Below are 20,833 nucleotides of genomic sequence, written 5' to 3'. Positions count from 1 at the left end.
CTAAGGATTAGTATAAGCTTGCTCCTTAAATAAATTCCCCCTGCCATTAGTTTATGATCCACTTCTTCAATACAGAAACACACATGCATACCTACAGATTAAGTAGTAGGCAGAAAGAATGGTATTAAATCAACACTGGCACAATATGGAAGTATAATGCAAATATACCATAGTTTTCAGTTTTCATATATGAATTTAAATTGGTCCTTTTGAGTGTGATACCTAATGGCTCAACCACAGCAATGTACACTTACCTTTGGAACTAGACCTCCAAGAACAGCTGTTGTCAGAGGTGGCAGCTCTGGAACCTATATGATGACAAAACACTCATCTTAGGAACTATCAAATTACATTACTTGTTCCATTTACCATGTTAATCTAATAACCCTTGCCCAGGACCACCATATTAATATATAATTTACTTGATTACAAAAGAGTGTAAAGCCAGAGACCCATCAGAATTAGATGCACAGAATTAAAGAAGAATCAAAATGTGGTGACACACTCTGCTTTCTTTGCTTTCAAGGATGTTGACGTTTATTTTTTTTTAACTATACTGTTTTCAAATACCTAATATTCTTGACTACTTTGTAAGATATTAAAATATGTATTTGGTTACATTAGACTATTCCATGGCTGGAAGAAGCACTGTAATGTATCAACCGCTATTAGACTGGTTGGTCTGTCTCGGGTTATCAAATATTTGGGGGCTTTTTGGCCCATGTACTCCTTGAGCTGTATATATTTTTAGATGTGTGTCATCATGTAGGTATCATTGTACATATGATCTTGCAGTACTTTATAATACAATTATTAACCAGAACTTGTTAGGCTTCCTATTGGTTACTTACGTCACCATCTTTAAGCTCAACCTCAAGAAGGCCTTCTTTTTGAAGGGCAGTCAAAACACAACCAAGGAAATTGGCAGATAGACCAAGCTGTGAAGTGGTAGCATCTTTCATTGGTGGCATTACAATTCGTTTTCTGTGGCCCAAGGGATAGTCAATAAGGCCTCCTCCCACGCCACTCACAATTGTCTAGAAATAGGAAGAAATGTGAATATTTATTTACTTATTTATTGTTTGGCTTATCAATTAGGTAAAATTGCGAATATGGTCCCAAGTGATTTTGGAATAGCACACAAATTGTGTATTGAAAATAGATTACATAATTCCCATCTGATAAAATATAAACATTTGTTTCTTTTTATTTCAACATTAGATCATACACTTACGAACAACATTAAATATTTTTGGCCCAAATCAAGTTATTTTAAATATAGGGAAAATATACCTTATTCAGAATACAACTTATAAGTAACATAGATTGGTCTTTAACTAAGGTTTGAAAAGATAATTTACACCATTGCATACTGATGGATCAGCTGAAAGACCGGATGTGAAATTCAGAAACTGTCCTAGGTATTTTTTCCTTAAGGACCACAGTCACAGAATTTGGAAAACAAAGTAGGAGAAATGTGAGCTTGCTTGTGGGGTACCACAGCCATTTTCACTTTCACCATCACTGTCCAACACCCCCTTTCTCAGTTCCAGATGTTCGCAATTGACACCTAGCTCAATAGCCAGCTGGAAAATGAATGCTTAGTGCATGGTATCATTGCAAGATATCTTGGCCACATATGCTTTTGGATGAAGGAGAGCCATATGAACGGTTGCATGTTGGAACAGCATGTAGACTATAAAGTACTTTTCAGCACATTCTAAATCACATCATGATACAGATTATTATTACATCATAAAATGTAATACTTTGTATAATGGTGTTGACTTAGGATACATTGAGAGAGCCATAATCAAAGCCCAACGTGACATACAGGTCATACAGAATGTATAGATTTAAATTCTCTTCCGCTTACCAGACGACAGAAAGTTTGTAATTATTTCCCCAATTGTAACCTTTTGAGTGACTCACCACCTGACGGGGGGGAGATTTATTACCAAAGAAATAGTAGCTGTAACACTTATAATCTTCTTCACTGCTTACTTAATCACATTACATTAACTGACACTGCAGTTCAGCTGTAAGTTTACATGCCAATGTAGGAGAAAGAAAGAAAGAAAGAAAGAAAGAAAGAAAGAAAGAAAGAAAGAAAGAAAGAAAGAAAGAAAGAAAGAAAGAAAGGAAGAAAGAAGGAAAGAAAGAAAGAAATACTTGTAACTGAATATCAGATGGATATAGTGTATGCACTGGTTAGGCATTTCACTCTCCTTACTCCTTCCAAGTATACCTGCAAAGTAATACATTTTTGTATATTGTACCATGTAATGATTTTAAGTAATTGAACATGAATGAACCCTATCACCATCTCCATACATGCAAGACTTCAGAAGTTTCTGCAGATGATTAGGCTCATACTTTAAGATTCCTACACATTCCCAACTGCCTAGACCGTAACTAGGAGCTACAGTCACAGATGTTTTTGAGTAGATGGAAAGCAAAGAGAATTATCTGTAAATTGTGAAGTTTGAATACTATAGAAATCTTCAGTCTATTGCGCCTACTACCAATCAGAGAAACTGGTGTCAGGTGAAGATTTAACTCACTGGGCCATGGTTGGGAGGACCACAAATTCATCTGCGAACTAACAACCATCACACCTTGAGAGGTGATATTTTTAGATCTGGCCTAGAGACAGCTTTAACAATGTGTCCAGACTCAGGTCTTCTGGAAAAACATAACAAAAATACAAACATACATATTCTCATACATACAGGGACGTTCCTAAAGCACAATTTGTATAAAGAAAATGGCACCTTTCCAGCACAAAATATATTTTGTACTGAACAGAAAAGCCCCTTCACAGACATCATGCTGCTTTGTGACCTTTGGCATGACTATGTAGCAGTGCACATTGCTAGTAAATCTACCGCCAGATCCCCGTTAGAGAGTCCTGATATAACAGGAGGGGAGTACTACTTTGGAGAAATACTTATGCTGCAGGGTGTGATATTTCCCAAGTACAGATTACTATGCTTCTCTAGGATAAGGAACTCAGATTGAGCGGTAACCTGCAGTATTACAGTTTGATCACCTGATTACTGCAAGTTTTAACTCTCTATGACTACTTTACCTGTTTTTTCCTGGTGAAATTTGCAAAAGGGCAATTTTCAATTTTATGTCAAGACCGTAGGCTCCTATTATGCATTTCTTTTCTTGCTTAACTTTAATAGCAGCAGTCAAGATGAACAAACTACAACTCCCAAGTGAGGAAGGAAAAGAGCCAATGGAAAGAAAAGCGTAGTATGAACACAGTAACCAATCAGAATAACATACACACTATTACATCACTTGACTGTGAACAGCCCTCCTTTTCTTGCTTCTTGCAGTCAAGTTAAGTACTTTTATCATTCTTTTTTCCAATAATAATATTTATATGTAATTTTACTCTATTATATTTCTACCGTCTCCTCAGACTGCTGTTGCCATTTTTGTCATGGATTCCGAAGGGGTACCGATGTTTGATCCAAGTCACATTCTCCACCCAAATTCCACAGAGTGGGTGCCTGTGGATCATGTGGGGTAGCATGTATCCTCCAACCTGAATTTTCCTCTTGACGAACAGACTAGGGCCAAGTTAAGATCTGAATGTCCTCGGCCCTCCCTTCTCCAAAACATCACAATAACTCACTATATTGATTAAGCTCTGCTAACCTTTTTACCAAATTCGGCAAAGAACCGCATAAAGGGGTGGATAAAGCATGGTCCTCCTACCAGGATAAACTTTTAGATGTGGTTGGCCCCCTTACACACATTTTTGATCTTGCAGAGTCTGCCAGGCTAGATGGCAGTATTATTGATACGGAAGAACTTATGTTATGGGTTCAGCGGACAGTTTGCCTCCTTGGTAATGCTAAGTCCACGCTGACTTATGAAAGAAGGAAAGATCTCTTACTTAAAGTCGACCCCAAATTAGTAAATTTGGCGACGGTGCATCCTGATGTCAGAACGGAGGCTCTGCTCTTTTGGGAATCGTTCATTAAAGAATCAAGCAAATATGTTTACACCTTTGCGTCTTTGGACAAAGTTCAACAGTCCTTGAAGAAAAAGTTTCCTCAGTGGGTTTTTGCCGAGCTGACAGAGGCAGGAACCGCTTTGCCAGCTGCGGCTATTACAACCAAGGATCCTGAGGTTACTACAACACATTTTATCAAGAATACAAGCCGCAGTTTTACACGCAAAGAGGCAGAAATTTCCGTAACATAGGTTACAAGAGCTCCAGGTTCTCCAATCAATCAGGTAAGCCTATATTCCGGCCTTCCTTATGTAGAGGATCCGTCTTCGCTTTTTTCTTCCAAAATGGTTGTCAATCACCTCAGACCCTTGGGTATTAAATACAGTACAAGGTTGTATTATCGAACTCTACTCAAACCCTGTCCAAACATGTTTACCTCTACCTCCACGATTTTCGACAGAAATGTCCGAACTCATTTCTTCAGAAGTACAGTCTCTTCTACAGAAACAAGCAATTGCTCTTACCTAGCCCAATCCATCAGAATTCATCAGCTCCATTTTCTTAGTTTAAAAGAAAAACAAAAAGATGAGTCCCGTAATCAATTTCAAGTGCTTCATCCATTTTGTAGTCTATCGGCATTTCAAAATGGAAATAATTCTTCATCTCAGAGATACTCTCCTTCAACACGACTTGATGGTTAGTTTAGACCTACAAGATGCATATCTGATGGTTCCGATTCATCCAGATTTCTGGAAATTTCTACAATTTCAGTGGTTAGACCAACACTTCCACTTTACCTCTCTGCCCTTCGGACTCTTGTCAGCACTGTGGTGCTTCACTAAGCTCATGAAACCAGTGGTAGCTTTCATCAGAGCTCAAGAAGTGAGACTCATCATTTATCTAGATGACATTCTTGTACTGAGTCAGTCTTCTTAGTCCCTCATATCTCACCTGACAGTGACATGCTCTCTTTTATCGGATCCAGGTTTTTTTTCTCAACAAAGAAAAATCCTTCTGTCTCCAACTCAACTAAAAGAATTCTTAGGTTTCAAAATAAATTCAGCTTCTGCCACCCTTCTTCTTCCTTCGACAAAAATAAAATCCATAAAATCAGAAATTCTTCAGATTCTACGCAACTCCTTGATTTCTCTAAGATCACAAGCTCGAATAGTTGGACTTCTTTCTTCCTCTATTCGAGCGATATTTCCAGGCCCTCTTCTCTATCGGGTGCTACAGAGACTAAAAATCCAACATTTAAGAAAAGGCCTAACGTATTCAGACACTGCTTATAGCTCCATTCTGGCAATCCCAGATATAGCTCCCAACCCTTTTGGAAATTTCGCTAGACTGTCCCATCCATCTTCCTTCGTTTCCAAACCTCTTGTTGGACTCTCAGAATCAGCCTCACAACCTCATCTTAGGCAATCTTCTGACCCTTTTGATTTGAAAAATGTTGGGAATTCAAAACCCCTCCCTTTTATTTCATTGAGGCTTTAGAATATATCAAACAATCCTGGGCTCCAGGTACTAGGAAGGCTTACAAATCAGCTTGGTCTTTATGGCACAGCTGGTGCTTGGGAAGAGGCATCAATTCCCATTCATCATTAATTTCCTAGTTGCAGAAGCTAGCAAAGGCAAATCCTATTGCACCATTAATCTTTAAAGATCAGCTATTTCATCCAACCATGCTTATGTGAATAGAAAACCAGTGAGAGAACATCCTCTCGTTTGCCGACTTTTGAAGGGAGTAATAGTTTCTAATCCTCCGCTTCCCAAATATAGTCAGTTACGGGATGGAAATGTGGATTTAAATCTCTTTTTGTCTTGCCCGATAATTCTATGCTTTCCCTACAAATGTTATATGCCAAGTTGGCGATGTTATTATGCCTCTTATCTATTAAACGTCTATCTAATGTTAAAGCTTTAGACATTTTTTTCTCACCAGTTTACTCCATCAGGTGTTTTGTTCACAGTGTTTTGTCGAACCAAAACAAATCTAACATCAGTATTTTATCCTTATTTTCCTGATCATCCCAAGTTATGTGTTGGACAATGTTTAAATGTTTATGAACACAAGACTGTAGTTCTAAGAATGTCCTCTGTATCCCAATTCCTTATCTCTTTTAGGAAACCCTATAATCCTGTATCTTCCCCTACTCTAGCTCGCTGGGTAAAATGGATCATGTTTTTGGCGGGTATTGATACTTCCACGTTTGGGGCTTATTCTTCCAGAGTAGCAATGGCATCCAAAGCCTTTTGGGGGGGTTCCTGCTTAGAGAACATTCTTAGATCTGCAGATTGGTCCAATGATAATGTATTTAAAGTATTTTATTGTAAACCTGTTGATAATGTTTCAATGAATGTGATTAATGCACTTTTAACAAGCATAATAGAGCCTCCGGTCTTGACATAAAATGTAGATTTTCCTAGTATTTATGAGGGAAAGTCTTAATTTTAATAAAGACACGGAGGCGAGTATTATCCCACCGCACTGTTTAACTGTTGTTTTCTCACATCCTCACAGCGACAACGACTACTAATTAACCGTCCATGTAAATCAACATCAATCCCTTTTGCATCCATACTCTCAGATCCTTTGTTTTCAGGAAGTCCTGCCAGTCCTGTTGCTGCAGTACCTTTTCCATTTCCTAGATTCATGAACTTTTGTTCTGAACTATTTTCCTTCGTCATGGCTATTCTTATTTTATTTTCTATTTTCCCTCTATTTCGTTCTGATTGACTTCTCGTGCAAGAAAAGAGAGCTGTTCACAGTCAAGTGACGTAATAATAGTGTGTATGTTATTCTGATTGGTTACTGTGTTCGTACTACGCTTTTCTTCCCATTGGCTCTTTTCCTTCACAACTTGGGAGTTGTAGTTTGTTCATCTTGACTGCTGCTATTAAAGTTAAGCAAGAAAAGAAATGCATTATACTTGCCTCCTTGTCTTTAATAAAATTAAGACTTTTCGTCATAAATATTAGGAACATCGATATTTCAAGTTCTTGGGGAATAACATGCAGATTTTGGTGCTTCCACAGTAAACTTCACATGTTCCTGAAAATACAGGGCATTTCCTTACAATAATGATCAGCTGGTCTGCCCTTTGATATTTATTACAAAACACACATAATTATAAAATGTGTCATAACAACAATTACAGCACCTATCGCACTTAACCAGGCACCTAATAATGAGGGACCGAGTCTTTGATTTGCTCATGGTTCATCTTTAAAGCGTTTGATGAGTTTACAGAGAGCTTTAGAAGCTAAATAAATAGGATAGAACTATAAAACAAATTATAGATATTATTCGGTACTTACATTTAGATCAAGCTCAATGAACTGGCCAGTGACTATTGGCAGACTTGACACTGTGAACTGGATACTCGAAAGAAGACCAAGTGGCACCAGTGCTGGAAGTAAACAAGAGAAAGAAGTATAAAAAGGCTGCTGCACCAAAGCTGCCATTGATTGTTCCTAAGGCACGCTTTTCTAGTGGCCAAGTTGTAGGTACAATGTTTCTCACAACTGACAAATGAAGATACTGCAGGGTACTTTGTTTATCAGGTGCAATGAATAACTCCTGTTTTCCGCTTCCTCCCTTAAAATAAGGCATACATTGAAGCGTGGTACTTACTATACTAAAACCTTCATGTCCCAGTCATTACCCGGCATTGTCCTCCTTTTAAATTCGGGCAGGTTTAACCTTTCTACATTTAAGGGAGAATGCCCTTTTCATTGCTTTCGGTATCTGTAAGGTGCGATAAAAATGCAAAATCCTGATATGTGCGTTAACATGCACTCTTAATACGTGCGGTAACATGCACTACCCCACATATCAGTAATTATCAGTCAACCTGTAATGAGGGCCTAAAGTACCCCCAAAACCTTTAGAAACAAATAGGAAAAGTGCTTAAAGTGACAGTGAATCTTCAGTAGGTCACGGGTGCAGATTTAGTGAAACCAAAAAAGTAATGATTTATATGATTGCCATACTTTACATGGTTTCCGTTGGAGGTACACATTTATTTCACACATGCAAGATTAGAACTGTGGCATAGGAATATCAATTGTAACACATATTCTAGTGCACTTTGGACCCTGTGACTCTCCAGTGATCTCGCATTTTTATATCTGTGTAGGGCTGCAATGGATTTTAGAATTTTTTTTTTTTTACAACAACAACCCTTTCCTTGTCATACATGTGTCCTGTATGTGCATATACGAGGTCCACAGTTAGGAAAGTATTGCTAAAGCACTTCCCAATCTTAAATACATAAACATATATCGGTATAGGTGTACTCGTCACATTGCTCAGAACACATCCAAGAAGCACCTTTAGTGGCCCAATTCGAGAAAACGAACTCCCTCCATCCTATCCTCATTATTTTCTTCCGTGCTCATCTAGTTCCCTCCAAGTCAAAATCAGCCCCTTTCTCTACTCTTCCCTTTCCGTCACACCTCGGTTTCCACTTAGACTCAGGAAAGCTGCCCACCTGTGCTCACTCACTCCCTCACCATGCTCCCTCCCTGAAGCAATGGATATGAATCAAAGACGTCTTATGGTAGGGATCATAAGAGAGGAAAACCCCCTTGAGGAGGGAGATGGGCGTGGAGGAAGTGTAGGCTCCATACCTATTCGTGAAGTAATTATATTATTGATCATTGCGTCAGTCAATAAACAGTAGTCATTTCTCTTTGTTTTTTATTTTTTTACATGCACCGTGAACGTGACATCACCTCCCCCTGTTGATTTACATGACCTTGCTTGTGAGTCCGGATCATGGACAGCAACACTGCGATTATGCGATTTTGTGGCTGTGATGTTGTTCGCTTAATTATGGATTCACCGCATTGGCCACATTATCCATCATCTGCTACATAATCTGCAGACTTTAACAGCCAAATTGTTTCTAGCTTAAACAGATGCTGCCTAACCCCAGTGACCCTTGTCATATATATAGAGAATATATATAGAGCAAACCAATAACTATCATTAATGCCTGGATTTGCCTTTAATAGCTTGACATTGTTAGCCAAGAACGTCTGATAAGCCTACCTTTCTTGAAATCCCTGGCAACCTTAGTATGATCTATGAATGCATGCTCTGTACTGAAGCAAATTAACCATGTGTAATGCATGGCTAACAAACGGCTAACAAACATACAAGCAACCTCAAAACAGTGCTGATGAACTGCGTGTGACGAATGACCACACATGTTTGTCACTATGGGGGTTATTACAACTTTGGAGGAGGTGTTAATCCGTCCCAAAAGTGACGGTAAAGTGAGGGATATACCACCAGCCATATTACGAGTCCATTATATCCTATGGAACTCGTAATACAGCTGATGGAATATCCCTCACTTTACCGTCACTTTTGGGACGGATTAACAACTCCTCCAAAGTTGTAATAACCCCCTATGTGTAGAGCTTTACTACTGAAAAAGAGAAGAACACCAGAAGCCTAAACGTCACTAAGGTCACCAGAACATGTGGAAATAAAGGGATACCAAAGACTTACAATTCGCAGTGATCAGCAATCCATTCACCAGGTCCAGTACAACGTTAAGAATAGGGCAAAGCTGTAACAAAAAGAACAGAAGGCATGACAATGACTTCTCATTTCATTTTCATCAGATATTTTTTGCATTTAGGGGCGCCTCCTCAACGAGATGCAGGACAATGTCTGGAAAGGCTCAGGAAGGTACTGGATCAGGTTCTGAGCTCCCATGTATTGTGATCCAGGACGGCCATTTTGCATCCAGTATCTCTGTAGTTGCTGACTCTCCAAAGAATGACAAAAAAGTCCCACCAGTTTATACCATTGAAGTCAAATAAGATATTTAGGAAGGGTGTGACAGGTTTGTCAAGATGGTAATCTCATTGAGTCTCTGAAGGAATGTCTCTCTTGAAGCGTTCGCACATGCCCCAAAGAGAGAGAAACACCTGTGATGGAGGTATCCTTCAAAATATGCAAAATACACAGTCACCGTGAAGGCTTACATGATAAAGAGGCATCTGTAAGAGTGACGAATTTTAGAGAACATCCAAAAATGGAACTGTATGTTGAGATTCTATGTTTGCCTAAATGTATAGCAATGACTGACTGCTTTACAACCATTTAATGTATGGAGCAGTAATTGTAAGTATGCTTAAGTGACACACAGGAGCGGCTCGCGTGGATGGGGCTGGGCGGGGTGGGAGGCACGGGGAAAAAAACGAAATAATATTTTTGTTTTAAAACTTACCTCTGCTCCCGCACCGCATGCCACTCCTCTCCCGTTGCTGCTGCAGGCACAGGCTCACAGCCTGCCCTGCACCAATCCTGACGCTGCTCAAAGCAGCATCAGGATTGGCTGGGAGTGCCCAGTCAGGGCGCTCCCAGGCAGAATGGGAGCTTCTGCAGGCTCTCTCCATCCCAGCAACGGCCTACTTGGTATCAGGGCCAAAGTATAGATGCTAGCATATGGTCTGAGGACATAGTTGCCTTAGTAAGCAAAAGACCACATTTGCTAAGAGCAGGCGTTAAAGGGAGGCTCCGATTGTTTTCAATGGGCCTCTGTGTGCTTGTCAGGATTAGCGTAAAAAATTCTGACATTAGTACCCCTGACTATCGCCATGTTGTGTCGTACTTTAAATATGCCACGCACATGGTGGTGTTAGGGGGGCACTAAGGGACGCAAGAAAAGTGGCGCTGCACTACGTGCAGTGCCACTTTTCACAAACCTGCCCCATAGTATCAGTAAAAATGTCAACACATTTTCTCCACTCATCGCTGAGGTAGCAAACAGTTTTTTTAAAATCAGGGAGAGTGGAAAATGCATGCATTTCATAAATGAAGCAGCACTTATTATTTAGACGTTCCATTGCTAATCAATTTATGATAAACACCCAAGGACCACCTGAAGGACTTTTCGTTACAGCAACACATTCATGGAGTAAATAACTTTCCCAGCTCTTTTGTATAGTCATACATAATGACATGGAGGGCTCCAATTATATCCTTTGAAGACTCCTGTAGAGGGGGAGCCTAAAAGCCAATGGTAATTTCTATGGTATTAAAACGTTTTTCCCCATTTGACTCCTCTCACAGAAACAAACTAAAGGCATAATTTAGAAACGGTGTTAAAGGGATTTCTTTAAAAAAATAGTATATTCTGTGTCTGCAACGACCTTCGTTCCACATTCCATAGGCTAATTCTAAGGAAGGTGGAAGGAAGACAGCCAAATGGTGGAGTCTTTCCCTCTCCTCCATGGTTATGTGACACTATTTAGGTTGACAATATGGACAGACAATCATATCACATCCATAACATCATCTTTTATTAGATCATCAAGGCAAGGATATAATTACTGTTCTTACTTTATAATTACTTATCTAGACCCACCATACAATGAAGGTGTTAGGTTAATATAGTGGATACAATATTTTTCTAAAAGCAGTATAACACATGTAAGACAACGGGAGTACTCCTTTACCAATGTGCCCATGACCAGAATCGCTGATGCCACCATATGTGATGGTGGACTGATAACCCAATATGATAGTCCAGTACTATAGATATTGGTGGCAACATTTTAGAACACAAGATTATAAACGGCCACCTGCAAACTGTGTAAGTCTTACAAAATACGATGTTCGAGAGAAATCCAGCTTATCATAGAAAATGAAATGTGTATACTGGTAAAATGCTCCGAATTGGGTCTGCATTCTCGGTGCCCACTTGTTGGCAAAAATGAAAACATTTCACATGCTGGTCATATTAGAATATTCGTCTTACATGTTCCCCCAAATTGGCTCCTTGCAGTGTGTAGGCCACCACTTCACGAGGAAAGCCCTTACCCACAGGGATGGTGTATATTTATTCTGCATATTTCGCCTATTAAGTTTAGCAGAGGAGGTGTATCCAACACACTGTCGGATGTTAAATCTAGCATATCTATTCTAATTTGGACACTACCTCTTCCAGAGCTTTGACCTTTAGTAGTTGATCAGGAAAGGAAGCAGCATTAACAACAAAAGCAGGCATTTAGACTTTATGGGGTTCTGCTTTGAAAGTAACAAAATCCTGGGTGGAAGGAGGGCACCTGCCCTATGTAGTCGTGAGTGAACAAAGATGGGTGGACGGTACTTGTGCATATCATCTCACAGATCTTCTTCTGCAACACCAAAACAGTTATTTCCCCTAATGGTTTCATAGTCAAAGACATTTCTTGGGCTTTTGCTTCGATGTGGTCAGCTCAGAAACCGTATGCATTTGACCACAAGTCAAAGTATGCTGCAGCACTAGCTCATTTGTAGAGAAACAGGCCATATACGTCTCTGTCAAGGTAGCAAATTGTAACTTTCCCAACCAGTATCTTCTTCAGCCAGAAAAAAAAACAAAGCAGAAATCGTGCCTAGCTGGATGAAGATAACGTGGTTTCACTTTGATTTTCTGTGACATGATTAATTTTGTTCAATTTTCGTTCAATCTCTTTTCAATTCCTTTCAATATTTTATGATTTGAGCACTCATTCCTGAGGTAACTTGTGGTGATAGTTGCACTTTTGCAACAAAGATTTTTAGTGATGTTGGAAACAAAATATAATAATGAAAGGTGATTAGAACTATTTATCTTTAAGGTGAATAAAACAATCTGATACATATTGAAAGAACATATAATCTATGCTATAGCATTAGATAACCTAGTGCCTCTGTTTTATCAAATATTTTCTCAGCCATAACCAAGAAAGCTTTTTTTTTCCTTTAAATACACGTTTCTAAACTTGAAAACGTTTTGTGAATACCAAGAAGTTAGACATCTGCACACAGAACCAGTGCTTAATTTGTTCTTGTTGCTTCCGGTGCTGAGCACCGGCACTTATTTTTGAGGGCCGGTGCTTATTCTTCTGCCTCAAGGATTTGCTGCGTGCAGAAGACACATATGGGAAAGATGGAGGAAGGGAAAAACGTAAAAGCGTCACAAAGGGAGAAAGTAGAAAGCTGCAGGAGTGAGCTGAAGGGGCAGGGCGTGGCTTTAAAAGGATTGAAGAGGCTTCAGTATTCCGTGCTCCCACATTTAATTGCAGCAGCCGCTGGTTTAGGAGGAGAGCTTTGAGCACCGGCACGTTTTTATTTACAAATTAAGCACTGCACAGAACAGAATAAAAACCTGTGGTTGCAGAACTCCGACTGTTAGAAAGATATGGACCCACTATTTGTAAATCGGCCATTAGCCTACATACCATTCATTGTGTGCTTCCCATTGGGTGATGAAGCTTGATTCATTTGAAGCCTAGAAAACTATTTCAAGTTCTAGGAGACTACTGGGACTTTGTAAAAAAGAAACAGAAAGACTCAAACTCCTCAAGAGATTCCTCAACGTCCTGCTCTCCATTATTTTCAAGAAATATATTTGGCGCCTATTTTAAGAGCTGGCTTTGAGGGGTGGGGTTGTAAAGAAATGAAGGATAAATTGCTCTGTAATAAAGGTAGTGTCTTTTGGGATTGTATTACAAAAGTATTTAAAGGAACATCTTCTATTACTAGTTCTTTATTTGTAGTTGGGATTGGTCTATTTTAGGGGAAATAAAAGCTAATACTGTACACAAAGAGAGAACATATGAAATTGCTTGGCTATCAACTTATTGTTTAGGATTTTTAAATGCTAAAATAAAACTGGAATAAAAATACATAAAATAGATTTCAGGAGCATACAAAATACGTTGTACGCAGCCCAGAATGTGTATATTGACAATTAGTTTCTTAAAAGTAAAAACAAAGATAAAGATTGATGAATTGTGAAAGAAACCGCTTGACCAATAACATTATCCTAGGAGCAGGAGTTTTCTGACTCACCACGCCTGGCAAAACATTACGTAGGAGATTGTTCACCAGTCCATCCAGGATAGGAGAAAGCAAGCTGTAAACATAGAAGCGTGACAGGTTAGATGGCAAAAAGGACAAGAGCTTGCAAAATTGCAAAACAAATTACTATGAGTCATTGGAATAACACTGAACGATGTCTGCAGGTGAGCCATGAGGTGTTGCCAGCATTTCCTGTAAGCAACTGTAGCTACCATTACATCTTTGTTCGTCTTCCTCATCCCATTGCTCACTGGGTGAATAACTGTTTTCTTAATGCAGAACATTGTTTATATATCCAACCCAAGCTACAAGCATGGCTTCCTTCCACTTCCTGGCACTGACCTTATAAGAACGAGGACACAGAATTAGCACTTCCTATTTTTTTTACTAGGGGCAGTTGACATCTACCTAGCTTTTCAGGTAAGAATAATTATTTAAATGCATGATTATGTACACTAAGAGTCATGCTACAGCAATATCTCCGAGACTATTGTAACTGGCTCATGCTCATCGTGCTGCAGATGGATGTACATTAGTTGTTCAGGTTGCAGGATATCAGCATTATTTCAATGCACCATATACTTGACTGCTCCAAGATTACCTTTCTTTGATGAACGACAGAGGCATTTACTTTGGGGAATAGAATGCACATTGTTTTCGGGAGAATATTTGGTATGGAATTGCTGCCAAAGCCTTTACTGAATATGGCAGCAGTTGCAAGACACTTGAGGCAACTGTATTATTTAGTTACCTGCCAACAGGCAACAACAGGATGGCTGGTTGCCTAGACCCAAAATAGAATGCTAAAGGTCGGTTTGGATGATATAAAGGACTATTAAAAAGTGTTCCAATGTGCTGTGCCACATAGAGGTTGTGCCTTTGCGTGAATCTGCCTCTGAGGTACAGAATTCTGTCCTGTAGCCCTAGTAAACATTTCTTTGGGCATAATTCATAGGATAATCGAACCGGTGGTGGAGGCAGTGTTTGAGGATAGTAATGGTCCTCCCCCTATTACGGTCACTAAAACAAGTATAGATACAGAGGAGGTTCGAGGGGGAGCCTGAAAATGAAGCGGTCTAAGGTCATTTCATTGAATACTTGCATTTATTGAATAGCTGGGACACTTAGAAAATAATTTGACTCTTTTCTGAGAACTCTTAGAACATGGAAGTAGAAGATTTATTTTCCCATTATCAAAGACAGGAGCTTGAGGATTTGCCCTTGCCATCTGCAGTAAGAAAGGTTTTGTTTTCATGAGAATATATATTCTGGTTAACACCAAAAATACTGTCATCAGTACTTTAGTCATATCTAAACTTGACTACTGTAACGGCCTGTATGTAAATATGCAGGAACAATATCTGAATAGATTACAAACTTTCCAAAATGCAGCTGCTAGGGTGCTATTGGGTATCCCCAAATGTCAATTGTTTCCCAGTCAATCCCAGTCAATCCACTGGTTGCCAGTCAGAAGTTGTCTCAAACTCAAGGCTCTCTGTATTGCCCATAAGGCCTTGCTTAACACCAGCCCGAGTTTCTGAAGCAGGTTTTGAGTGGTACAAACCAAGCAGAATCCTGCGTTCCTCTGAAGCAAAGAAAGAGGTTGTCCCCAGATTCCGAAGGACATACTGAGAAGTAAGAAGTTTCATTACGGGGCGACCACTTTCTGAGATCATTTTCCCCCACATATCAGGGTGTTGCCCCCTCTGACTTCCATTAGGAAGGAGCTAAAAATGTAGCTTTTTAAAAACGAAAGGACAGATTTAAGAGCCCCTAGCACATCCTTGCACCACATTAGTGTCATTTTTTTTACACTAATGTGGCTCAACGAGGCCCAAATCACCACGCTAAATTTACTTTGTAACCTTTTGCACTACATTTTGCCTGTGCCAGGCATAATTCATACAAATGGGCATTCACCCATTTGGGGGCGACAAAATGGTGCAAAGAAATCTAAGAGGTTTCTTTACATCATTTGTTATGGCACTTTTAATGCCTGCTCAGAGCAGGCGTTAAAAGGGGCACACCATTGTTTACAATGGGCCCCTATGTACTGTTCAGGGTTATCACCAAGCTTATGGCGCTAACCATGAACAGCACATCAATAGCTTCTAAAATTTGGACACCCTAGCCCCTACCCTGTGGCATGGTGTGCCGTATCTTAGATATGGTGCACACATGGTGGCGGTTCGGGGGGGGGGCACTATGGGGCACAAGGAAAGTGGCGCTGCACTTTAAATCTGCCCCAAAGTGTCTCTTTTTAGTTGCGGTCGACTGAAGCTATCCCCAAGGCAACTCCAGGTAAACAAGTGCTCTATAAATAACTTTAACAGTGATTGAAGCCTTAACGGGGTTAGAATTAATTATTTTGATGGTTTAGCCTCCACCTGTTGAAGAGTTTCTTTTTAAGGACATTGGTGAGTCATTCGCCGATTTATTCTCAGGATCTCTCTCTGGTTCTAAAATTCCTACAGTGTTTCAGCTTTGAACTTTTGTAGTCTATAGACCTGAATTTACTTTCTCTTAAGTACTCTTTTTGGTAGCAATATTCTCAAATAGAAGAATTGGGGAGATAGGAACTTTGTTGTGCTCGGAACCATTTTTACATTTTTCCCAGATTAGGATTTTTTTTATGTGGAGTCATTCATTCCATCTTCATTTTATGTATCCCAAGATTGGGTTTTACTAGTTTATTGACCTTCTCCCTCTTCCCAAAGAATGCGGGCTTGCACTCTTTAGATGTGCATAGGACATTATAAATGTATATAAAGAGAACAGCCTCTTTTAGGAAAGGGGGTTTGTTGTTTGTGACTTTTTGAATGACATGTCAAGAACTTCAACCTTTGGAAACTACTGTAAGCAGATTGGTCAGACAAGCTATTAATTTAGCCTATTAAAACGTGTAGTGACATCTTGTGTAACTCTAGAGGAGACTCAATGAAGCACATTTACTTTCCTGAAAGGCTGAATATACACACTTTCATGTGGCATTATTGCCTGTAACCTGGAGGCAGGTGTCAACAGATATGTTTTAAACGTTCACTATAAATTAAAGTATGTGATTTTGCGGCACAAATGTTTCATGGATTTTGTTTTGCCCTTTGTGATGTTTCTGCTTGAATAGGATCTCACCCAGTAAGGATAGGAAAGAGGAAGATGGGCATGAGCTAATGGCTTGGCTAGTTACCAGTAATCTTCACTACTCTGAGTTCAGGTCTTCTCATCACGGACCTGGATTTATTAATGATCCACTCTCTTTTAGATGGGTAACCAGCTTGACATACAATCACTCACAGAGTAAGAACTCTGACGAAGAAGATTTGAACTCAGAGAAATGAAGCTGACTGGTAAGTGCACCATATTCAATAAATGCCCTTTAGTTTTTTTTGTTTTATCTGACTTCCACAGGAGCAATACTCATTTCAACTTATGGGATGAGAAAATCGGCAGCCTTTAGTGAGAACATTCAGGGCTGTGTTATCAGGAACATGCTTATGCTTTACAGAGCTTTATATGGATATTGATCATGAAATCTGTTGCATTAAGGACTGTCACCTTTCCGTGGCAAATAAAATTATGTGTGCAGGAGGCCACCAAGCCCCCCACAGCCCTGGGGACCACCACCTCCCTCGGGCTTTAATCAAATTTAATTCTAGGGGCTGTGCGGCCCCCCAGCTGCCCGAGGACTGCCACCTTCCTAGGGCTTTACTCCTATGGATGCAGGAGGGGCACCCCTCCCCACACTGCAGCACTTAAATGCTAAAATGCTATTCAATGCAAGGGTCACGTGGCCCCCCTGCAGCCCTGAGGATAGCCACCTTCCAAGGACTATAATCAAAATAGATGTGATGGGGGCATCAGGCCCCTCAGCAGCCCTGGGAACAGCCACTTCCCCAGCACTATACTTAAATACAGTGTGAGGGCCACACGCCCCCGCAGCTGCAGGGACCACCACCTCCCTGGGGCTATATTTAGATAGAGTGCAGGGGGCCACATTGCCCCCTGCAGTTCGGGGGAACACCACCATACCAGGGCTATCATAAAAAGAATGAAAAGGGATCCATTTCTGACTTCTGCAGCCCCAGAGACCATGACCTCCCTGGAGCTATGGTTGGAGAGGGGCCAAGCGGCCCCCCTCATGGAGGTACTGATGGCTCTGGGGACTGTCACCCCCTTGGGCCAGCTTCAGCTATGTTCTGGGGTGCCCACCTCCAGGACGTAGCTGTTTGCTGTGGCTTGGTGGCAGCTTTGACAACTGCTGCCAAGTCACCACAAACACTCAGCTCACAGCCAGGGAGAGCTGTCAAACAGCTCTTCCTCGCTGCAAGCAGAGGTTTCCTCTGTCTTCCTGCCCGTGAAGATGAAGACAGGAAGAGAAGAAGACAGAGAAAACTCATTCCCCTCCCCCCAAAATATTAACTATTTAGGCTGTGACCCAGGGGATGGGGTCCCTGGTGCTGAGATCAGTTTGGAGAGGAGAGACCGTGTGGGTTTGGGTTGTTATAGGGGTTAACAACAGGGCCTGGCCATAGGCTAGGCCCTGTTGTCAACTTCTGCTTCTCACGGTTGGGTGGTTATAGGGGTATGCCGTAGGGCCTAGCCTGAGGCCAGGCCCTGCCACCTAACCCCTGCAGAGCACAGCCAAAGGCTATGCACAGTATTGGGTTGTTATAGGGGTTGGCCACAGGGCTACGGCCATCTGCCACTAAGCACAGCCAAAAGCGAGCATGGCGGTGATTGTATTAACATATAGTAATAAAAATTACTCTATGTTAAGAAAATGTACAAAATAACAGAAAAAAATTAAAAAATACACAGAAATTCACCTAAAAAAACAAAGGTTACACAGATGTTTTAGTTAGAAATTTACCTGTTATAGTTAGAGTTATCCCAAGTAACTATAAATCATGCTGTAAGGTAACTGCAACTCATGTCCCCGCCATCCACTGCTGATTACCCCACAAATTACGGCACTCATGATATAATCAATATATTATTTGAAGTAAAATTGTTGATGAAAAAACTGTGCATGGCGCGTGGGCGATTTATAGTTACCTTAGGGCAGGGATGTCATCAGTAATGTCACTGACCATGTCATGAGGGATGTAATATGTGAGGTCATAAGCAATGCGTTTGAGAAGCGCAAGCTTTAGTTAGTTCAGATAACTATAACTGCTGAATTTCTACAGTTTTCTACGAGTAAATTCAGAACGTAACTCTTATATCCATACAACCTTTGGTGTCTTTCAGTGACTTTCTAAAGTTTTTTTTATTCTAATTCCTAACTATATCGTCCCTGTAACCTTTTTTTTTTTCAGTGCATTTCTACGGTTTTTTAACACATAGTAATTTTAATTACTGTACATTAATTGATCTGCCTCCGCGCACGGCCTTTGGCAGTGCACAGCGGTAGAGGCCAGACCCTGAGACCACCCCCTATAAGCACTAAACTGTGCACGTCCTTTACCCATGAGCAAGGGAGGTTGTCTGCCAGGCCTTGGCTGCAGCCAAACCCTGCGACCAACACCCTCCAACCATCCAAACCCACATTGTGCACAGCCCTTTCTCCGTGCGCGCTGGGTGTTAGTCGCAGCTTCTCTGGGTGTAAGACTAGGTGTGAGAGGGTGTATCTGGGGACGAGAGTGGCTGTCAGATTGTCTGTGTGGGTGTGAAAGTGCATACATCAATGTTTAAGTAGGTGTATCAATTTGTGCATGGATCTGTGAGTAGTTGCATGAGGGTTTCAGTCGGTCCGTGAGTGGGTGCGTGAGTGTCTGATTGGGTCTGTGAGTAGATGCGTCAGTCGGTCTGTGAGTGGGTGCGTAAGTATTTAAGTGGGTGTGTGAGGAGTGGAAGAAGTTGATTGAAAAAGAGACAGAAAGAAAAAGCTTCTATTGTTTAAGTGTTATCAGCCAATCAGATCTCAGCAAGAGATCGTTAGGGGTCATGAATCCTTCGCATCCATAGATATACAAATTTATTTTCCCCTTAATTTCTCAAAAACTACTGAACGGAATTACACCAAAACAAAAGAATCATTCTTTCTGTACCAGGACGTACTTTCCTGCCAAATATGGTGTAATTCCATCCAGTAGTTTTTGCGCCATCGCTGTTCAAAATCCCTGGAGAAAAATGTATTGGGAAAACGTGTTTTGGGACCCCCTTTTTTCTCAGCCCCCCCTGCATGGATCATCCAGAAAAGTTCCAGGCATCAGCTGACGGTACTGGCAATTTTGTTTGTAAAGTTTTGTGAAGATTCGTCAATCTTATATATATATATATATATATATTTATTTTTTTCACTTAAAAAAACAAAGTTTACAGGGATGTTATAGTTAGGCTTACATTTAGACATACAAAACCATAGAAATTCACCTGTTATAGAGTTATTTCAAGTAACTATAACTGGCACACTAAAGTGACTATAACTTGTATCCTCGCCATGCACTACTAATCACCCCACAAATTACACCACTCATGACATCTTTGATAACATGATTGATACTGTCACTGGAACATGTGCAGTAAAATTATTGATCAGATAACTGTGCATTGTGGGGGGCAAGTTATAATTACCTTAGGGCGTGAGTTATAGTTAATTGAAATAACTCTAACTATAACAGGTGAATTTCTATAGTTTTGTAAGTTTAAAATGTGATCCTAACTATAACATCCTAGCAGTCTTTGGTTTAAAGTGAATTTCTATGTTTTTTCTAATTCTATTTCCTAACTATAAGGTCCTTGTAACCTTTGATTTTTTCTGTAGATTTCTACTCTTTTAACGTAAAGTAATTTTTACTACTATACAGTAATCCAACCACCACCACACACAGTGTTTGGCCGTGTGCGGCAGTGGGTGGCCGTATGGCCTGCAGCCAACCCCTATAACTACCCAACCCCTATAACAACCCTACCTGCGCTGAGCACGACCTTTGGCCGAGAGCAGCGGGGTGGTTGGCTGCAGGGCCTGGCCTGTGGCCAGCCCTTATCCAAAACCCAACCCCGTG

At 40.5% G+C, this 20,833-nt stretch overlaps 1 protein-coding gene across 1 annotated transcript in view; it reads right to left on the bottom strand.

Annotated features, from left to right (window-relative positions):
• LOC138247246 (BPI fold-containing family B member 4-like) overlaps positions 1-20,833 on the bottom strand; it is a 92,745-nt gene that overhangs the window by 36,936 nt on the left and 34,976 nt on the right. The window contains exons 6-10 of the mRNA XM_069201975.1: positions 13,818-13,881; positions 9,498-9,558; positions 7,295-7,386; positions 852-1,037; positions 255-308 (exon numbers count right to left, since the gene is read on the bottom strand). Coding sequence (XP_069058076.1) covers positions 255-308; positions 852-1,037; positions 7,295-7,386; positions 9,498-9,558; positions 13,818-13,881 — 457 coding nt within the window. The remainder of the gene's footprint in view (positions 1-254; positions 309-851; positions 1,038-7,294; positions 7,387-9,497; positions 9,559-13,817; positions 13,882-20,833) is intronic.

This window comes from Pleurodeles waltl, chromosome 7, assembly GCF_031143425.1.
Source record: "Pleurodeles waltl isolate 20211129_DDA chromosome 7, aPleWal1.hap1.20221129, whole genome shotgun sequence".
Classification (NCBI taxonomy): Eukaryota; Metazoa; Chordata; class Amphibia; order Caudata; family Salamandridae; genus Pleurodeles; species Pleurodeles waltl.
This window is presented reverse-complemented; position numbering and strand designations above follow the sequence as displayed.